Here is a 19,687-nt window from a genome sequence, read left to right as displayed (position 1 = left end):
TGAGGAACGTCCTTTGGGTTGGTAGAGAGCCCACAGACATTGGCCAGAAGTTCCCCACCCTTGCTTTATACAAAAATTAAATCCATGGTTTTTATATATATTGATTATTTTGTATCTTTTAATTACTCCCATGAAGATCTGTTATCCTTTAAAACACAATTCGTGTTTAATCTACAGAAGAATTGTTAATGCAGTTCTATGCTACCGGTAGTTGGGTGTTAGAGTCAAAGACTGCTTTCCATTGCCAACATGCAATCAAGAGGACACTTTATGGCTCCCAGGTCTGCATAGGCACACTAGATATCTGCCCCACACCTGACAACCCATGCCATGTCAGTTGTGAGGCTGGTGGGTGTGGTTTAGGAAAAACTACCTTTCCAAGCCAAAACTGACAGGCCAATTATGGCCTGGAGGCCGGGGGTTGTAGAGGATAGGAGATGTAAGTAGTCCCTAGTAAAACCAGCTAGAACTTTAAGGTGAAATAAATCAGATAAGCAAAATAAAAGTTGTTTGGTCTAGTGAAGTGAGTGTGTGAACCATTTAAGAATGGGGAAAAAAGGAAATTCTGCTAATAAATTTCAGAAAGGTTTTGGGCAGGTTGCGGTTAATAAAAACGAAAAATGCTTTTGAGATCTTGTGATGCATTGACTCAGGCAAACGAAACCAGTTTTGGGTTGTCCAGTGTTGAAATGGATCACACATTTTTTAAAGTAATGACAATCTACATGAGGCCCAAACAGCACCAGTTTTGATTCATGAAGTAAGTAGGGCAACGGCTGAGATACTACCAAATTGACCGCTTGTTAACAAAGCAGAAATGAAATGCCTTACTAAGAAGCAAAGGCTTATTATTAGAAAGTATGCTACTAGTCCACCAGAAATGATGTATGTTGCATTTGTTGAGCTCTCATCTGCCTTTGGCCTCATTGAATACTCATGATTCTTGAAAAATCTGGCAGTTGCTTCAGTGGATAATTGCTGTTTCTTACACAGTACTCTCTAATACTGATGCTAATATTCAAACTGGACTCGTGGGCTCTCAGATTCAGTATTTACACCTAAGGGTACACAACAAGGTTTGACTTCACTATGCAATACAGTCATGCCTTGGCTTGTGAACGCCTTATGAGTCGAACGTTTTGCCTCCTGAATGCTGCAAACCCAGAAGTGAGTGTTCCAGTTTGCAAACGTTCTTTGGAACCCGAACGTCCAATGTGGCTTCCACTGTTCGGAATTCCGTTTGACTTCCAAAATGTTTGGAAACCAAGGCACGGCTTCTGATTGGCTGCAGGAGCTTACTGCAGCCAATATGAAGCCGTGCCTTGGTTTCCAAACATTTTGGAAGTCTAACAGACTTCTGGAACAGATTCCATTCAACTTCCAAGGTACCACTGTATGTTGTTTATTTATTAAATTTGTACATTGTCCTTCATTTGAGGATCACAGGACAGTTTACAATTAAAATACAGAGCATAGTAACAAACAAAGAAATACCCATCAAGTAATGGGAAGGAGTCAGACACGGGTGGCGCTGTAGTCTAAACCACATAGCCTAGGACTTGCCAATCAGAATGTTGGCGGTTCGAATCCTCACGACGGAGTGAACTCCCGTTGCTCGGTCCCAGCTCCTGCCCACCTAGCAGTTCGAAAGCATGTCAAAGTGCAAGTAGATAAATAGGTACCGCTCCGGCGGGAAGGTAAACTGTGTTTCCGTGCGCTGCTCTGGTTCGCCAGAAGCAGCTTAGTCATGCTGGCCACATCACCCGGAAGCTGTCTGTGGACAAATGCCGGCTCCCTTGGCCTATAGAGCGAGATGAGCGCGCAACCCCAGAGTCGTCTGCGGCTGGACCTAATGGTCAGGGGTACCTTTACCTTTAATGGGAAGGAGAGAAAGAAGCCTAATTTTTAAGTTTTAAGCTGTGCACAGGACAGGTCTCTCTCAGGCAATGCCTGCAAAAACAAAAGCAAAAAAACCTTTGGGCTCTGTGCCCCTGTTCCCTGCTGATAAGCAGGGGTTTAAATCTTGTCTTAGCTGTGATCACCTGTTTCCTGCTGGGAACAGGTGTGCTCAGCTAAGGCAGAATTGAACCCTGCCCTCCCAGCTGATGTCACGGGCTAGAGGTTCCCCACCTGTTGTACATAAAGGATGCAGTTCAGGCGTTCTTTTCTCCATACCTACCCCACCCCCAATTGGTAATCAAGAAATTCCAGCACTTCTTACACAGGTGGTGTGACTCATTTCCTTTCCCCAAGTAGGTATGAGAAGATTACCTTCCAAATCTGGAGCTTCTTCCAAGCAGGAATATGGTGCTTGCCCAAGGATGGTCATATAATTGATTGGTGTTCATTTTCATTTCATAATTTTCTGGATGATCAATCAGATGATTTCAACATTAGATTGTTGCTGGTCAAGACAAGTTTGTTATCTACAGCAAGTGTGTTAGCAGCAAGGAAGTTACACACCCACTTTTTTGACCCTAAAGAGGGTTGAGAGCCAGGCTGTCATAAGGATTTTAAAATGATATGAGGAACAATATCAAATTCTGGCAATTTGTATTCCTGGAAATGTTTAACTTACTCTTGTGGTGTCTTGTCTTTGTGTGTTGCATTCTAATGTGTAGTAGCTGCAAACAATTTAAAAAATCATATCGATTTGGAGGCAAGCAATGATGTTATGCCTATCCCTTCTTTGACTTGCACAAAGTGTAGGCACATATACCTGGTCTGGTCTGCTAACACTCCCCCATCTTTTACAATCCTGATACTAAGGTATCTGCTCAAATGCTAAACTGCTCAAGTATCCGCTCAAGTGCTAAACTGTTGGAGCTCTCTTTATTTCTACTTTTATCTGGTACCTGTATGTAGTAGTATAGATATCAGTCTGAGTCATGCAAACTTGCTTAACTAGCCATACCACTATTGTAAATACTGTAATACTTGCCCCATATATACATTTGCTGATTCATTTGTGCACTGGGATTTTCCTGTTACAAGATGATTTCTGTATATGACAAAAAAGATAAGAAGATACCTGCATAGGCATTGACCCCTACTTCAAAATTATTTGCCTTGTCTTTGTCTGGTCATTTTTGGACATTGGAGAGGGGCATCAATGTGAATTAGAAATTTAAGCACTGATCAATATTTCAGTTGCATGTAGTCTATATGCTGGAATGATTCCTCACTTTTTCCTGTTTATCCTTTTCATGTTGTAGCTGGTCATGAATCAAGGGATGGCGGCCCAGTGTAAATGTAATGCTTAACCATGGCAAAGTGCAATGTAAATGAGCTTGCTCAAGCATTGGGCTCCCTGTTTTCCTCAGGCGTGCACCAAAGGAGGAGGTTGAATATACCTTATTCTGAATTTAAACTAAGTGAAGTTTGAGATTACAATAGACAAATTGTGATTAAAGTGTAATTTATTAATATAACTATAATCCAGTCATATTAGGACTGGACCCATTGGGTCTACTTTGTAGGCATGATGAAATTTAAAGGTGACCAAATGGTTGGGTTGAAATTGTTCAGTTTCCCATTTTGCAAAGCTTCCTGGACAAGAGCAATTCAGAAGTGAATCCCAGATTGAGGATTCTGACATTATTGGGTAAATAAAAACCAATGTAGAATCCTTTCAGTAAGGATCTACAAAAAACTCAAATTTCTGTCTGAGGTTTGTTTTCCTTTCCTTCCCCTGCCAGCTCTAGCACCAGGGTAGGTGGCAGTATTACCACAGTTCATTCCAAGGTGCATATAGGTCTTGCAAGCCTATGTTCACTCTGCAGCATGTGATAGTGGCAATATTGAAAAACCTGATAATTTCTAAATCAACTGGTCCAAAAATCTTATGCCCTCTCTTCTGTGTCAAATGTCTAATCTACTTTTGTACCAAAGGAATCAATACCTTTATTTAAAATCAATATAATCAAGACCTTTCTTAAAATCATACTGGATGTGGTAGAAAACATTCCGTATTGCAGGGATCTTGTAAGATGAAAATATCCCCTTTGAGGGATATTTGCAAAAAGAAGTGCAACATAGTTTTCTGATTTACCAAGATTCAGTGAGTGTTTAAGAGATTTGCAAAACAACACTCTATAGATAGGTTTACTGAAAGGTGGTGTTTGTTTATCAGTCTTTCGAATATGAAAAATCAAGATAAGGAATACTGTATCTTCATTGTATCAATTATTTTCATTGATAGAAGTCTGACCTACATTGTTGCAGTTGTAAATTTCAAATATAAATTATGGATGGCAGCTAACAGGGTCATCCCACTTGTACAATGGGACTTTTCCTGCCCCTTCTGCAGCTCTGATGTGTCCTCTTAAACTCTGGAGTGTTGTGGAATCCTCTGGAGCAGATTTTAGTAGTGCAGAGAGGGAGCTTCAATGGGAGGAGTGGTGAAAGTCCTGAAGTAACTTTGGATATAAATATGATTTTATGTTATGATGTTTATATGCTTGCAATTTCATAATAATAACATTTTAAGCATTTAAAAATGAACATTGCAAGAAAGCATCTAAAGAAAGACTCCACTGGAAATAATATGGCTACCTTCCACAAGAGGTGTTTGTGGAAATTTAATGTGATTGTGTACTGGAAATTTTGACTTGTTTTCCAACAAGAGGCTCTCTTCCATCAACTTGTGTCAGTTTTGAAAGTAGTTTTCAATGTGGTGGGCAAAGGGATAACACCTCTTCAAGAAACGTAAATCTAAAGCCCATCTGAATGTATGGACTTAGTCATGTAGTGCTCTTATCCCCAAAGCTCTAGGTTCTGTAGTAAGGTAACTGCTTACAGTCAGAATTCTGCAAATGTAAGCATATGTGGATAGCTTTTATAACTTACAGTATTTGTCTGAATTTGAAATTTTCACGGTTCCCATTTTGCACAGTGGATGTCATAAAGCATATCGTTTCTCTGCTAGACTGTTCCCTGCAATGAATAAATTAGATAAACAGTGCAGATAGAATAGTTATCAAAGGAGTCACTCTGCTGCATTCTGTAGGATCAATTTAGGACTGCAGGGTTTATGTAGTCTTGCTAGCAGGTGGAAATTTGAGGTTTTCATTTTAAATGAAGGTTGGTTCAATATAGTGCTGCAGTTTTGGAATCCTGATGCTTTCAATTCCATGGAAGTCTTTCTTCATCCTAGGAAGTACCACAGACTTTGATCTCCCTGCTCCTGTTCATTTTGCACTGTATATAAGCTAACACATTCTGCTGGCAAATGACTCATGTATGTGGTTCCGGGGGGGGGGGGGGCTGATAGAGGATCTTGAGTTTGCATATATCTTCAAACACTTATCAGAGAGGTATAAAATATTTGGAAGGGCTGCAGAATATTAGATCTCTAGCAGATTGCTAAATGTTTAGCTTTACTTTCTGAATATATGCAGCACGGTTTCATCTGTATTTAATAGACATTTCAGACAATAGTATAAAATCCTACCTGAACAAAGATAAATAAAGTGATAGGTAAAATATGATGGCTACTAGGACATGCCATCTAACTGCCAAACCACAATTATGGCCATTACTCTGTATCTTGAGGCCACTGTACTTTACAAATGATGGAGCATTTTGCTGCTCGAGTTTTAGGGCAGGAGGGAAAAGAGAAAGAGGATGCCCAACCAAGAGACTAGTCTTATCTTGCTCTCATGTCACTGTAGCAGTGCAAGAACAAATGTAATGTCCACCTCCCTGCAGAAAGCAGAGTTTAGAGTGCCACTGCGGTCAAAATAAGTCACTAGAGTGAACACATAACATTCAGAAGCAGTTATAAACCAGTTTGCTTTTACATTTGGAAGCTCAAGTCACTGTTTGGGTTCTGTGGTCAGAATAATGGATGTGAGATTACTGAGGGTAATCTTTACTATATTTACTTACAGTTGCCTTTTGAACCTTGAGAATTTTATGGCTCTTGCTATATATAGTACTGCACCAAACATTCATGTTCTGTATATTAACCAACTGTGTTGCTTTAGAAGAGTCATGGGGAATAAATATAATGTTGCATTCTTGCAGCTTTCTCCAGGGTAGGTGACCATGAGAACTCTAGGCTTGTAATGGATTGTGTAAGTCTTAGGTTGACTAATTATATCAGACTTTTAGCATTTTTTGTGCAGAAAGAAAAATAATAGTTGACATTCTTCAAGAACATTGTTGGATACCTAAAACCTGTGGCGACAGATAACTTTTTTTAAAGTAAATGAGCCAATATATTATATTGTCAAAATATATCACCAAAATGGGCTGTTTGTGGCTTCCTGCCTTATGTGTAAAGTTAAACTATACTGAGGGAAGGAGGGAATATCTATGGGTGAAATTGGTTGGTTATTTGGTAAAGAGGCGAAATTTCTCTCAAACATAGTTTAATTTGAGTAATTTTTCACCAAACAAGGGCATTTAGAATAAGCATTCTGAATACTACATATACTTGTATGATTTGCTGCTAAACCACTCAATCATTTGGTAACACTGTGCTTGTTAACGTTATGATTGTTATGCAAGACATACAGTTAGCATGTGTTTAATCTTTGAAATATTACAGGGTCCCCCCTCCCCAAGTTTGTTCATCTTGGATTTTATATTTTTAAAAATGTACTCTAACAAACTTTTTTTAATTTAGATTTTTTTCAAAATGGTATAGAAGGCAGTTGCTGTATAAGTAATTGACATATTAAGAACATTTTTAAAATTCCACTATTGACTGGGCTCCTAAACATTTCATTGCCCCCACTCCCCTGCGCCCAAATCTTTGGAAATATGAGATCTATTTTAACCTTCCTGTCATGATGAAATGTATATTACTAATTTATAATAGCCAGATTTCAGAATGTGACAAGCATTCAAAGACTGGATTGGCTAAATCTCTCCAAATGAATTGTGCACCAACACTTTCCTAGTAATTGATGCAAGCGGTTGCTTTGTAGGTTCTGCAGTGTGAGACCTAGAATAGTACAAGATTGCACGTGATCATCTTTATCTAATAAGACTCTCGTATTTACTAACAGTATGACTTTATTCATATTTACTTAACTGGGATTTGGACTCTAGCTTTTTGTTTAATAGCTGATTGTGTATGTATGAAGCATTTCTACAGGAAAACACTTATTAAACGCCTAGGTTCTGTGCATGTAGCATCTGAAAAGATTGCAGCATTGATCTAAGGACTTGTTTACACATTTAGTCATATTGGACTACCACCTCAGCACTTATCAAACCTACAGTAATTTGTGCTCTGTGTTCAGAGATCGGTTGAAGCAAGTTGAAAGAAGGAAGGAGTCTTTGGAAAAATAGGGGACTCTTACTCATTTTCTGTCATCCTAGTGATAATGTGATTATGCCATTTCTGATATACATATATGGGGTACCTGGAAAAAAAACAATAGTTTAACGCCTCAGGGTGGTGAAGGCGTATGATTATATTATAGCATGGTGGCTAAAATTCCTTGTGGTTTTGATGGGATAACCAGAGACTAACTTCATACATACCTGCCTCTGTATTCCAGATTCAGTTCTGTGAAAATAATGCTTTTTAATCTTTCTGTTTCATCATGGGACATATCTGCTAAATATGCATAAATGCATTACTGTTACTTGGATTAATAATTGTCTAAATTCGCCTTCGAAACAGTGAAATCTACAGGGTGGCAATCTTGTGCGTACTTATGTGGGAGGATGTCTCTTTGAACTCAGTGAGACTTCTGAGACACGCCTAGGATTGCTGTGTTAGACTATTAGTTTCCAAGCATATCTGAACAGAGTCTAAATGCTTTGCAAATCCAATGGAACTTAAATGACTTCTGTTAAAAATAGGCACATGAAAGGTGTTGTGAAACTTGTTACTTTTAAGTGTTGTCAGTCAACATATAACACTATCATTGCCCCTGTAGTACATTTTCAAACAAGTGGTTAGTAAAAGGCCTCTTAAAATGAGTATTAGTATTACAGAGTCATTAATTAACTATTGTGCTTTTTATTCTTCCTGTAGGGAGATGTGCGAAATATTCTTGTCTCTGAGAGCGTGAGCATTGGACAAAAAGTGGACTATTCGGACACGATGGTACAGCAGAAGTTGGATGAAGTAAAGGACCAAATAAAGCGGGAAATAAGGAAGGAACTTAAAATCAAAGAAGGAGCAGAAAACCTCAGGAAGGTCACTACAGATAAAAAAAACCTGGCTTATGTAGACAATATTTTGAAAAAATCAAACAAGAAACTAGAAGAATTGCATCATAAATTACAGGAATTAAATGCTCATATTGTTGTAACAGAACCTGAAGATGTTACAGGTAAGTGAGTGGGTTTTTTTTTAATGGAGGTACTTAAAATCATCCTCAACATTTAACCTAGAAGAGTTAGCAGTTAATTTTGTGATGACATCCTTCACATACTTCTGGTCTGCTTTTTAAATAGTGAGAGTTATATCAGAATTCACAAAGTTCTACCTCCAGATACATGCGCGTAAAGAGCAGCCATCCCCACTTTCGTTTAACTTAGGAAAGCAGCATTAGGAATCTCACTTAGTCCATTGCACATAATTATATTGCTTCTGCATCTTATTCCTCTAAGATGTTGCATAGTAATATGGAAATGAAGTAACTTGTAGTCGCAAATCATAGAAAATATGCTTCTTGTGACACTGTTCAGACTGTGGAATTCCAGTGAAACAAGTAAGGGAAATTCCTCTTGTGCTAATTTCAGTTTTCTTCTACACCTTAGTCAGTGAAAAGGAGTGCTTGGATTGAACTTCAGAGAACCAGTGTGGTGTAATGGTTACAGTGATGGACTGGGACCTGGGAGAGCAGGGTTCGAATCCCCACTTAGCCATGAAGCTCACTGGGTGACCTTGGGCCAGTTACCATGTCTTAGCCCAGGCATCCCCAAACTGCGGCCCTCCAGATGTTTTGGCCAACAACGCCCATGATCCCTAGCTAACAGGACCAGTGGTCGGGGAAGATGGGAATTGTAGTCCAAAACATCTGGAGGGCCGAAGTTTGGGGATGCCTGTCTTAGCCCATCCTACTTCACAGGGTTGTTGTGAGGATGAAATGGGGAGAAGGAGAACCATGTACACCACCTTGATATCTTTGGAAGATAAGAGGTGGTATATAAATGTAATAAATCTTTCACTCCCTAACAATTTTTCATACAAATGAAGTCTTAGTCTTGCATGTGTAGCCCTTTGTCTGAAAGATGATAAAGTTCAAACAAGCATATTATATTAAAAATAAACTTTTAAAAAATCTGAGAAAATATATTACTGCTAAAGTAATACAGATAGCATCCTGCAGCTTAATTTTCATGGGAAGATACTGCTCATGCTCCTTCTAGTCACTCATTTTACAGGTGTTTTGAGCAAAATCAACTATGGGTCTAGGTACAGTGTCACTCAGGGACATGAAGTCTCAGTAAAGAACAATGTGTTTTGCATAGACTGAAAGCTCAGCTTTGTAGTTTTCCTATTTTGTGCAGATGCAGCAGGGGGAAAGGTGGGGTATAAATAAATTTCTTCTCCTCCTCCTCTTCCTCGCCATGAGGGGGTTGGTTACTCCCTGCTTTCATTGTCTTATTCTTTATCATCCCTGGTTCTCCATTGTGCTTGGGCAGAGCAGCTGGTGATACCTAGGTCTGGCCCTTCCAGGCTTGTACATGCTCCCCAGTCTTTGTTCTAGCAGCTCTGCTCTCTTGGGAGCATGAGAAGGTATCCCCAGCACAATGACAGTGAGGCTACTTGGTGCTTCCTCAATCCCAGCAGCTGTGTTGTAAGCTGGGTGTCCTGGGCATCGAACCTCTCCATTCCTCCTTGCGTCAGCAGAGATGAGAGGATGGCTGTCTGTTTCCCAGGCAACCAGGTCATCCCACTTCACCCCATCCACCTCTGTAGGCTCTGTTTCCTTTGTGTCAGAGCCACCTCTTTGTTCACAACATAATGATCTTGGGATGGTTCTGCCATCACCTTTTAAGAATGCTGCTGTTTTCTTCACGTACAAGCACTGCATCAGCTAATGGCAGTTATTATGTTTAGTTTGTGAACTCACAATCAACCCAATGGCAGGTCTTTGGCCATTTGAGGGTTTTTTCTTGGTTGGTACACACATGAAGTCTACTATCAAGTCTGCCATTCAGTAGACCTGAACAAAATAAAAAAATTCCTTCCAGTAGCACCTTAGAGACCTTGTTGTTTACCTCTAACTATTCAGTAGACCTGGTTAAGATTGCAACCCAAATGTCCCCTTCAAGCCATACAGATTACCGGTACTAAAATATATATCTTTATATTAGTAATTACTGAGGTGCATTGATAAGGACATTGGGAAACTATTGTTCTTTTGGAGAGTGCTAGAAGGTGAAGAAATCTAAAAACCTGTTATATTTTGGTTTCTCTACTGTAACAATAACAATTTGAAAAACTAATGTTTTTATCATTTGCTAACTTTGTAGCACTTTGAATCATAGCATTAGGCTTCTGCCTTTAAATGAGCACTCCTGTTAGAATGCTATAGAGAATGTAATATTTGCTGTTACTAATTCATTTTGTTAGTAAGCTTCTGAATATAATCCATATTGGAAATGCTTGTCAAAGCATGTAGTCATGTTTGAAGAGTTTTACCTTGGTTACAATCCTGTCCTAATTTTCTAGGAACCTATTTCAGCAGCTATTTGAAGAGGAAGATTAGAGGAAGGATTGGCATTTAAGTCTCAGTCATGAGGTAGTTTGCTCAAAAGTGGCAGTGTTGAATCGGCCATTAGGTTCAACAAGTTTTCCGTGGAGATGGAAATTCAACAACATGAAATAAATTTTCTTTCCATGTCAGCATTTCCCAATACTTTTTAGTCAGCTCTCTGTTTTATGTAAATTTGGACTATTCAGTTGGACAGAGAAAGTGTTTTTCATATATTGTAAGTGTATATTTCTGAAAAGCACAGTTGAATAACGCAAAGTACAATAAATAGTGTGGTTGAAACCAGATATCTCGCCATTATTTGTTGGAACCTATGTTTCTGTTGTTTAGTTCTATGTCCAATATCAAGCACATGCAGACATGTTTTCCAAGAAATATTTGTATTTCTTTCATGCTTCTGAGAATCAGTGGAGAAAATATAGCAGTAGCATACATCTGAGAGATAAAGGTGCTTCATTTTTTGTCACCTACCTCATATTTTGTGTTTTATTTATCTCTGGAAATTTGCTTGATGCATGTCTGTGTACACGTATATGCGTACAGTGAGAAACAGAAAGGAATAACTGGAGAGAACATTGAAGAAAGAACAAAAAAAATGGAAGGAATGGTAAAAGGAGGTATAGCAAATGTGAGATCAAAACAACATGGGCTAATTGGATTGTATCTAAGTCATACTCTGTGTACCTCATTGAAATAAGTGGGTGTATGTTAATGACTAAGTCCATTCATTTCAGTGGGGCTTAGAGACATCAATGTTAGGGAAATAGTTCTCTGTTTCACTCTGAATTTAAAATGGTAAAGCTGAGGAAAAGTGAACCAAGAGAATAATTTCAAAACGCTTTTTCCCTGGCCACGGCATTCCTTCTATGTTGACAGTATCTCTAGATGTGTGGAAGCTTTTTCAAGTTGTTCCCTGTAGTGGACATAATGATGGATGGACACAGTTTTTGTTGGAATGGGAAACTAGTTAATGTTCAGTAAATACATAATCAGTAAACATAAGATTAAACAAATTGTCACTGGCACCGAAATTATTGTAAAGCAACTAGACAATTTGTTGATGCAATCCATGGATGGTTTTATAACTATAAAAGCCACAACTAGTTCTGCTTTTTTATTACTTTATAGCAGGCAAGTCCAACAGGTAGATCGTGATCTACCGGTAGATCACTGGACGTCTAAGGTAGATCACTGGTAGATCACTGGCTCAACATTTTTGCCCTGCACCCCCCAAAAATGGTGCTTTCCTTCTCCCTAAAAGAAGCTCAACAACTTTGACTTGAACCCCCCAAAAGGGGGTAGATCACTGCCAGTTTATACAGTGGTGCCTTGCTAGACGAATTTAATTCGTTCCATGGGTCAATTCGTATAACGAAAAATTCGTCTAGTGAATCCCATAGGAATGCATTGAATTTTATTTTTATTTTATTTTTTGCCCATAGGAACGCATTAATTGAATTTCAGTGCATTCCTATGGGAAACCGCAATTCGCTAGACGAATTTTTCGTAAAATGAATTCGTCTTGCGGGGCAACCTCTGCTTGAAAAATCTCTTCGTTAAGCGAAAAATTCGTCTTACAGGGCATTCGTCTAGCGAGGCACCACTGTAACTCTGTGAGTAGATCGCAGTCTCTTGGGAGTTGGCCACCCCTGCTTTATAGTAATCTCTGTGGTAGTTACTACTAACCAAAAAAAAAAGTTTTTTAATTAGACATTCAGGCTTGCTCATGTTAACAATTCTTTCCTTTTCACCAAGTCACTTAAACAATACAGGCAGTCCTTTTTTTCTTATGCTAGCTCTAGTGTTCTTGGCATAAGAAATGAATGACTTAAAGCGTTAGGCACTGTAACCTACAACAAATAGTAACTTGTGCTTACCCATTGTATGTATGTAGAACATAAAGGAGATTAACTGAATCAACATCCTGTAAAGAGAGAGGGGGAGAGGATTGGATACACAAATAGAAGGGATATTTTTGTTAATGGAAGTGTTTTGGATTCAGCAGATGCTTCCACGGCTGGAAGTCTGGCAGGGCAGGAGGGGAAGGATAGTCATCATGCCAGTGGTTCTACAGTAGTGGTTCTACATCAGGCATCCCCAAACTTCGGCCCTCCAGATGTTTTGGACTACAAAACATCTTCCCCGACCACTGGTCCTGCTAGCTAGGGATCATGGGAGTTGTAGGCCAAAACATCTGGAGGGCCGCAGTTTGGGGGTGCCTGTTCTACAGCGGCCCCCAGAGCAGACGTTCATGGGGATTTTCGATGTGAGAGTTTCATGAGCAGAATTCTGGAACTGAGCCATTATTTATTGCAGTTGACCTTATTCTCAGCTTTTACTGGAAATGCTTTTCCATTATATTTGAAATATATTTGTGAAATATTATATTTGATAATATCTCTTAGAACTATTATTAGTGAATGGTTTAATTTTGTCCAAGAACTGTTTCCTTAGATTATCAGTTCTCAGTTAGAGTGGAAAAGCTATACTGTATACCAGTCACCCAAGACAAGATAGGAAACATGATAGTCTGTGCCTCAGTGGGAAACCATCACTTTGACATGGACACCAGTTTATGCAAAATACTGAAAAGTTACTACAATAGAAAGCATGGTAGATATCAGCTGTAATCTTGGGCAAAGATATAAAATATTTCTTAATAGGATACTGTGTGCTTACTAAAATAATTTGACTAACTGAAATAATTTTATATTAATCTTAATACTTTGACATTTTGATATTTTAATCTAGCATAGATCTGTTTAGAATAATTGTTGTTTGGCTTGATTATATGTAATACACAGATTGCCCCAGAACTCCAGATACACCGAACAGTGACCCTCGTTTTCCAACTAACAACAGGCTGATGGCCTTAAAAAAACAGTTGGATATAGAATTGAAAGTAAAACAAGGTGCAGAGAATATGATCCACATGTATTCAAATGGTTCATCAAAGGTAAGACTTATGAAAAGCCAGTTAAATTTGCTATCTTTCCAGTTTGCGTGCAAATGGCATTTTTTTTTCCAGTTGAGGAACCCACCCAGAGTGGCTGGGAAACTCAGCCAGATGGGCAGGGTAGAAATAATAAATTATTGTTATTGTTATTAATCTTGGGTAAGCCAGACAGTGTTGAATAAATGTATACTTCCATAAAGAGTGGTGTGGTCATTTAGAAGTAATTTATGTTTGATCCCAATAGGCTATCATACATGCATCGCATTATTTGAAAAACAAAAAATGTTGGGGGAGTTTGCCACATTCTGAAAAACTGATATTATATCACTACCTGATATGGGTAGTGTGACAAAATGCCTTGTAGGAAAATCCATCATATGCTGCATTAAAACAAAGTTTCTAAATGCATTTTGTTGCCAGGCAAGGCAGGAATCTTTTGTTCGCTGGTTGAGTACCTGCTTCTTTTGAGAAGATGTGCCAACTGAACATCTCGGATTATGGTGTAGCTTTTTATTTTTTTATTTTTTTTAAAAAACAACCTTTGCCCATCCCATTCTTACACTTTGGAAGTGCTACATCTGTCTCAATCCCAGGAATAGTGCTCATCAGCAACCCTAACTTGGAACCAGGATGTTGGCATGTGGGGAAAGAACAAAAGAAATGCAGATTACTATAAGTGATCTGAATGGATTGCAGAGACTCTCAGTTAGCAGTTTGAATTGCTTCCTGATGGCTCTGTGACCTTTTTGAAACTCAATTTGTAGCTTTCCAAGCACTGTTTCAGTTATACATGTTAAATTACGCTGTTAATCTTACTACAGCACTTCTAACATGGAGGGAAGCTGTTTCTTCCAAGCTCCTTTCCATTACTTCAAATATTTAAAAGCCTTGTTTTCCCTTACAAGCTCTACCAGTATGTGTGTGGATAGTTTTGTCATATATTTTATTTGCAGAAACATCTTCCACATTCTCTACTGGCAAACAAATGCAAATGACATTATGGTGCAAGTACTTAACTTTGGGGATCAGTGACTGCCGATAAAAATTTCAAGGGCTTGCAGAAATTCCAGTCATAAGTTTATACAGTCCACATGACATTACAATCAGTCCAGGAGCCCTTTGGTGATAAGCAATGTGTTGCAGAGTACAGTAGTGCAACATTTTAGTTTTGCTTTCTGTGCGAACTTTGAATTGTTCCGCAGTACAGCAGTTCTGCATGTTGAAAGCTTCCACTCAAGTCTCTTGGGTTGCTGGGATCTACTTTCCTATTAAAACTTTATTTTTAATACTCTGCCATCTTCTGCAAGTGTCTGTGATAGGTTAAAATATATAGCAAGAAGAAAGAAATTTAAAGAGGCAGGAGTAGAGCAATTGATGCAAAGTTCTGACAAGTGGATGAAGCGTAAATTGAGGGGGAAATACAGTGGAGGAAGGAAACAGCAAAATGTATTACACAATGATTTCTGAATCGCCTTGAAATTGTCAAAAAAAGACAACACAAGCTGCTGTTACTTGGATGTCCCTCCAGAATTCATATTTTAAGAGCATCTTTATTTTCTTTTTAGGATAGAAAGCTTCTTGCGACAGCTCAACAGATGCTTCAGGACAGCAAGACAAAAATTGAAGTTATAAGGATGCAGATACTTCAGGCAGTCCAGACTAATGAATTGGCTTTTGATAATGGTGAAGCATTCAAGAGAAGAACGTTCTCTAAACTGTTGATAGAATCTTGGATAGGATCTTGCCTTCCCCCTCAACCCCGGGGAAAATTCTAAATCTCCAGGGTTGGCAAGCCAGCCCCACTTTCTGGGAACTTCTCTGGCTTGCCCAACTCTATCAAAAGTGGGTGTGGGATAGTGCAGGCTTCTCTACATCTGTATTGTTTCATCTCTCCCCAGATGAAGACCTGATTTATACAGGACTCTTGCCACATGGAAAGCCCCAAATTGTAAGCTTTCCACAAATGCCTAGTCACATTTTCAGTGTCCTTCCCTGATGTGCTGGCCCATTCACATGTAAGGTTAGAAAACTAGCCATTAATAGCCTGGCTGAGTGGTGCTTTGGCCTGCTGTACAGTGGGTCATTGCACATGGTAAATTAATTTAAAATGTGACCAGGCATGCATGGTGCACTAGTAAAGGCTTTCTGCATGGCCCGTATCCTTCATAAATCTTGTGTTAGAAGCTTGTAATGAAATATGGGCACCAGATTTCCATCATCTACAGCCAGACAGAATTGAGGACTCCCTCAGTGTATGAATGAGATAGTGAGCAAACCTATGGTGGTTGAGAAAGGTGATACCTTGCATAGAAAATAGAAAGGGGGCTCATGGAATAGGCTGCAGAGCAAACTGAGTTGATTGTAACAATTCGAGTAAAATAGCAATGTGGCCCACTTCACTTAATAAAAATGACCCTCAGAGTGAAATGAGTTGTGCACTCCATTTCAGTAGCACTAACAGAAGTGTTGCAACTCCTGCCCCTTTTGCTGAGAAAATTGTGAGCGTGAGCTAAAGGTTTGAGAAGGAAATAAACTATAAGAACTTATATGGCTGCATTAGCACATAACACTCAGCCATGGTTTTGCCTTACATTCACAGGCTGGAAAGAGGCTGACTGAAGTCTCAGGCTTGCATGCTCTCCTCTCTTCCAGTGTGGGCAGGAGAAGACCTTGCCAGTGTTTTGTTTCAGATTCCCCTAATCTTGACTTGTCCTTGCGTGCAAGCTAGGGATTTTGAGTTTATCACAAATTCTGGCCATTTTCAAAACAAGCCAATTTCAAAGCACGGTCTACGAAGCTGCATTGTTTTAACCAACACCAGCCACGTGCCAATTTGGAGATTACCCAGCAAGGTGGATATTGTCTCAACAGCCTTCATGAAGAGTTGGAATCCAATGACACCATACAGCTACCCTAAAAAATATGCTGCAGTGCTATCAGTTGTTGCATGCAAAAGGACCACTTGGTCTCAGGACCACAGGTATTCCTGAGGTCTTCACATTGGCAGATGATGTGTTTTTGAGAATTGTAACCTAAACTTAAAATCTCACTACTTTCACCAACTAGGCTAGGACTTTTAATTATTGCTGGTTGTTGGGGTCAGAATGTTTAGCAGTTCTGTGTATTAAGATAACCATATTAAAAAGTTAGTTGAATGCATACTAAATATCTGTGTGTGTATTTTTACCTGCAGCAAAGCCTGTTATAAGCCCGCTTGAACTCCGAATGGAGGAACTGCGGCATCATTTTAGGATAGAATATGCAGTAGCAGAAGGAGCAAAAAATGTTATGAAGTTGCTCGGATCTGGAAAAGTTACTGACAGAAAAGCACTATCAGAGGTAATTTTAACAGAGTAAATAAAATCTGAATTTTAACAGTTCTATTTCAATAATTTTCTTAGCGGATTTCTTTTCTTATTTTTTCATGAACAAGGCTCAAGCAAGATTTAATGAATCAAGCCAGAAGTTGGACCTCTTAAAGTATTCACTAGAACAGAGACTTAATGAACTCCCTAAAAACCACCCCAAAAGCAGTATTATTATAGAAGAACTTTCACTTGTTTCGTCACCAACACTAAGTCCACGTCAAAGTATGATCTCTACACAGAATCAATATAGTACACTATCCAAGCCAGCAGCTTTAACAGGTTTGTTGTGCTGTGGTGTTCTTTTTTTCTGGAAATGTTGTTTGTTTTTGTTTCTGTTTGCACTCAATGCATAATTGTGAGTATTTCAGTTGCTGACTAACCTCAAACTTCTGAGTGGTGGCTTGCATTTACTCTATGTTGGTTAAGAAGATTCTTGCGGTTGGTGCTTTTAAGAGGCAGGTCTTGCTATTCTAGCACAGCAAAACCCAAAGTATTTTTGTAATCGGAATTGGCAAATTAATTAATATTGGAGACTTTTAGAGTTGTGTCCAACTCTGTGTGTGCAGTGGTCTGCTTGCACAATAGGACTTTTCTCCCCAGGAACCCCAAAATCTGCTCATCTGGGACATATTTTGAGGGTGTGGGAGGTGGGGCACAGGGGAGAGGGGGGAAGTTGTGTTGCCCAAGCAGAAGTATGTTGCATGAGACTTGTGGATTGCCAAACATTGGATAAAACCCCTTGTCCCAACATCTGATCAAGCAAAGGATTTCAGCCCCCCACCCCCAAGCCAATTCCTGGGACCCACAAAGTCCTACTATCCACTAGTAGAGTCTAACACAGAATTTAGAAGCCCTTGCTATGATGCTTTTAATATCCCCAAATGCTTTGAGAACATCTGCTCCATTATTCCTCGTGTTACAGTTTTAGGTGACGTGGGGGGTTGTGGACTCTCACTGGTCAACCATCAGACATGGCAGTAGAGATGAAGTATGGTCATAATCACATGCAACTGAGTTGTGATGGAAATTAAGTTTTTCCTAAAGGGAGATTTCTACAAAGCATTAAGACTTTGCTAATAATGTGAAGAGAGAATTTCAAATAGCAGCAATGTATAAAAATGAATCTCCCATTTACTTGTGCTAATGGGTTTTCTAGATTAAAGTAATTAAATATAAGAAATTTAAGAGTTAGTATTCCACAAGAATAAACGTCTGCACAGGGGTTATGGAAGTTGAGACTATATAGTCCAACAGTTCCTCTTGACAGCCTGTGTGTGTGTCTGTAATTGCAGCACTTCATAAAGAAAATAAATTCCAAGATATTTCGTATGCTTAATGAAGATCTTAAATACATCCCTGCAGATTTTATTTGCTAACTTGAAGCAGGTGTTGAATAAAAACTCTGTTCCTAATATGTTGTTTACTAAATTATTTAATAAACAACCAAATTAGAAGCACGAGCACAGCTGTTAGCTTGTGTTTCCGAAAATGACTTTAGTTTTTAAACTGAACTTGTAGCAGAACTAGCTCGTTACATACATAGTCCTGCGCACACAATCTGTCCCTTGCCAAATAAATTCACATTGAAAGTTCACATGTAAGTCAAGGTTGAAATGGTAAAAGTTGATTTGCATTTTTCTTACAAAATTAATGTTCCTTTTTACTGTATATGTGTTAAAAGTATAATGGTGGTATTCAGCTAATTTTTACTCCGTGTAGGCCTATTGAAATTAATGGGTTTAGCTTAATCATGTTAATTTATTTCAGTGGGTCTACTCTGAGTGACACTTGTTGACTATCGCCCAGTGTGTAAGGTAGCATTTCCCAAACTGTTGCCCTCTAGAAATTTTGGACTGTAATTCCCATCAACCCAAGCCAGCATAGCCATTGGCCAAGGATTTATGAGTTATATCCAGCAACATCTAGAAGGCCTCACATTGAGAGGGGTGATGTATGAAAACAAATGTATGTTTCGAAAGGCATGGATAGTGCTGTAAAACTTGTGAAGGTGTGCCACCCATATATATGTATGTTTATTTTTCCATGGACATTGTGTGATGTAGCTCTTTCATTGTGGCTAGCTAAAAAATAAGGTTCGTGCTATTAGATCGTCTCCACAAGACTGAAAGCTTGTGAGTTTTCTGTCCTACTACCATTCATGAGCTATTTGTATTTGCTGAAGCTGGTGTTTTGCTAGGAATATGAGCCAAGGCAATCTGATCTCATTTTAGGTACTTTGGAAGTTAGGCTCATGGGCTGCCAAGATATTTTGGAGAATGTCCCCGGTCGATCAAAAGCCACATCCATTACTCTACCTGGATGGAGTCCAAGTGAAGCCAGATCATCTTTCATGAGCCGAACAAGCAAAAGTAAAAGTGGGAGTAGTCGGAACCTCCTGAAAACGGATGATTTGTCCAGTTCAGTACATTTTAACTTTGCTTTTATCTTCAGAAAACACTTTCATGAAGCCTTTTAGTAAGCGTAAATACATGTAAAATTGGGTTAATAGTAGTACTACTTAACAGGGGTATACTCAAGCACATCAGATCATTCAGGCTGAGGTCTTGAACAAGTTGCCTGTTTCGGAATAGGAGCATGAATCCTAAAAAATATTAAGCAGCTTGAAAAGTACACTGGCTTGGGGGTGCTGCCATGTAAGACACTGCTGAAGC

At 39.0% G+C, this 19,687-nt stretch overlaps 1 protein-coding gene across 4 annotated transcripts in view; it reads left to right on the top strand.

Annotated features, from left to right (window-relative positions):
• The window catches only part of PKN2 (protein kinase N2), a 47,523-nt gene that overhangs the window by 11,859 nt on the left and 15,977 nt on the right, over window positions 1–19,687 (top strand). For all 4 annotated transcript variants that reach the window (XM_060276747.2, XM_035121355.3, XM_088673831.1 and 1 more), the window contains exons 2-7: window positions 7,997–8,297; window positions 13,496–13,647; window positions 15,213–15,330; window positions 16,841–16,986; window positions 17,081–17,294; window positions 19,247–19,432. In XM_060276747.2, the coding sequence (XP_060132730.2) occupies window positions 7,997–8,297; window positions 13,496–13,647; window positions 15,213–15,330; window positions 16,841–16,986; window positions 17,081–17,294; window positions 19,247–19,432 (1,117 nt within the window). The remainder of the gene's footprint in view (window positions 1–7,996; window positions 8,298–13,495; window positions 13,648–15,212; window positions 15,331–16,840; window positions 16,987–17,080; window positions 17,295–19,246; window positions 19,433–19,687) is intronic.

This window comes from Zootoca vivipara, chromosome 7 (genome assembly GCF_965207765.1).
Source record: "Zootoca vivipara chromosome 7, rZooViv2.hap1.1, whole genome shotgun sequence".
NCBI classification, from domain to species: domain Eukaryota; kingdom Metazoa; phylum Chordata; class Lepidosauria; order Squamata; family Lacertidae; genus Zootoca; species Zootoca vivipara.
This window is presented reverse-complemented; position numbering and strand designations above follow the sequence as displayed.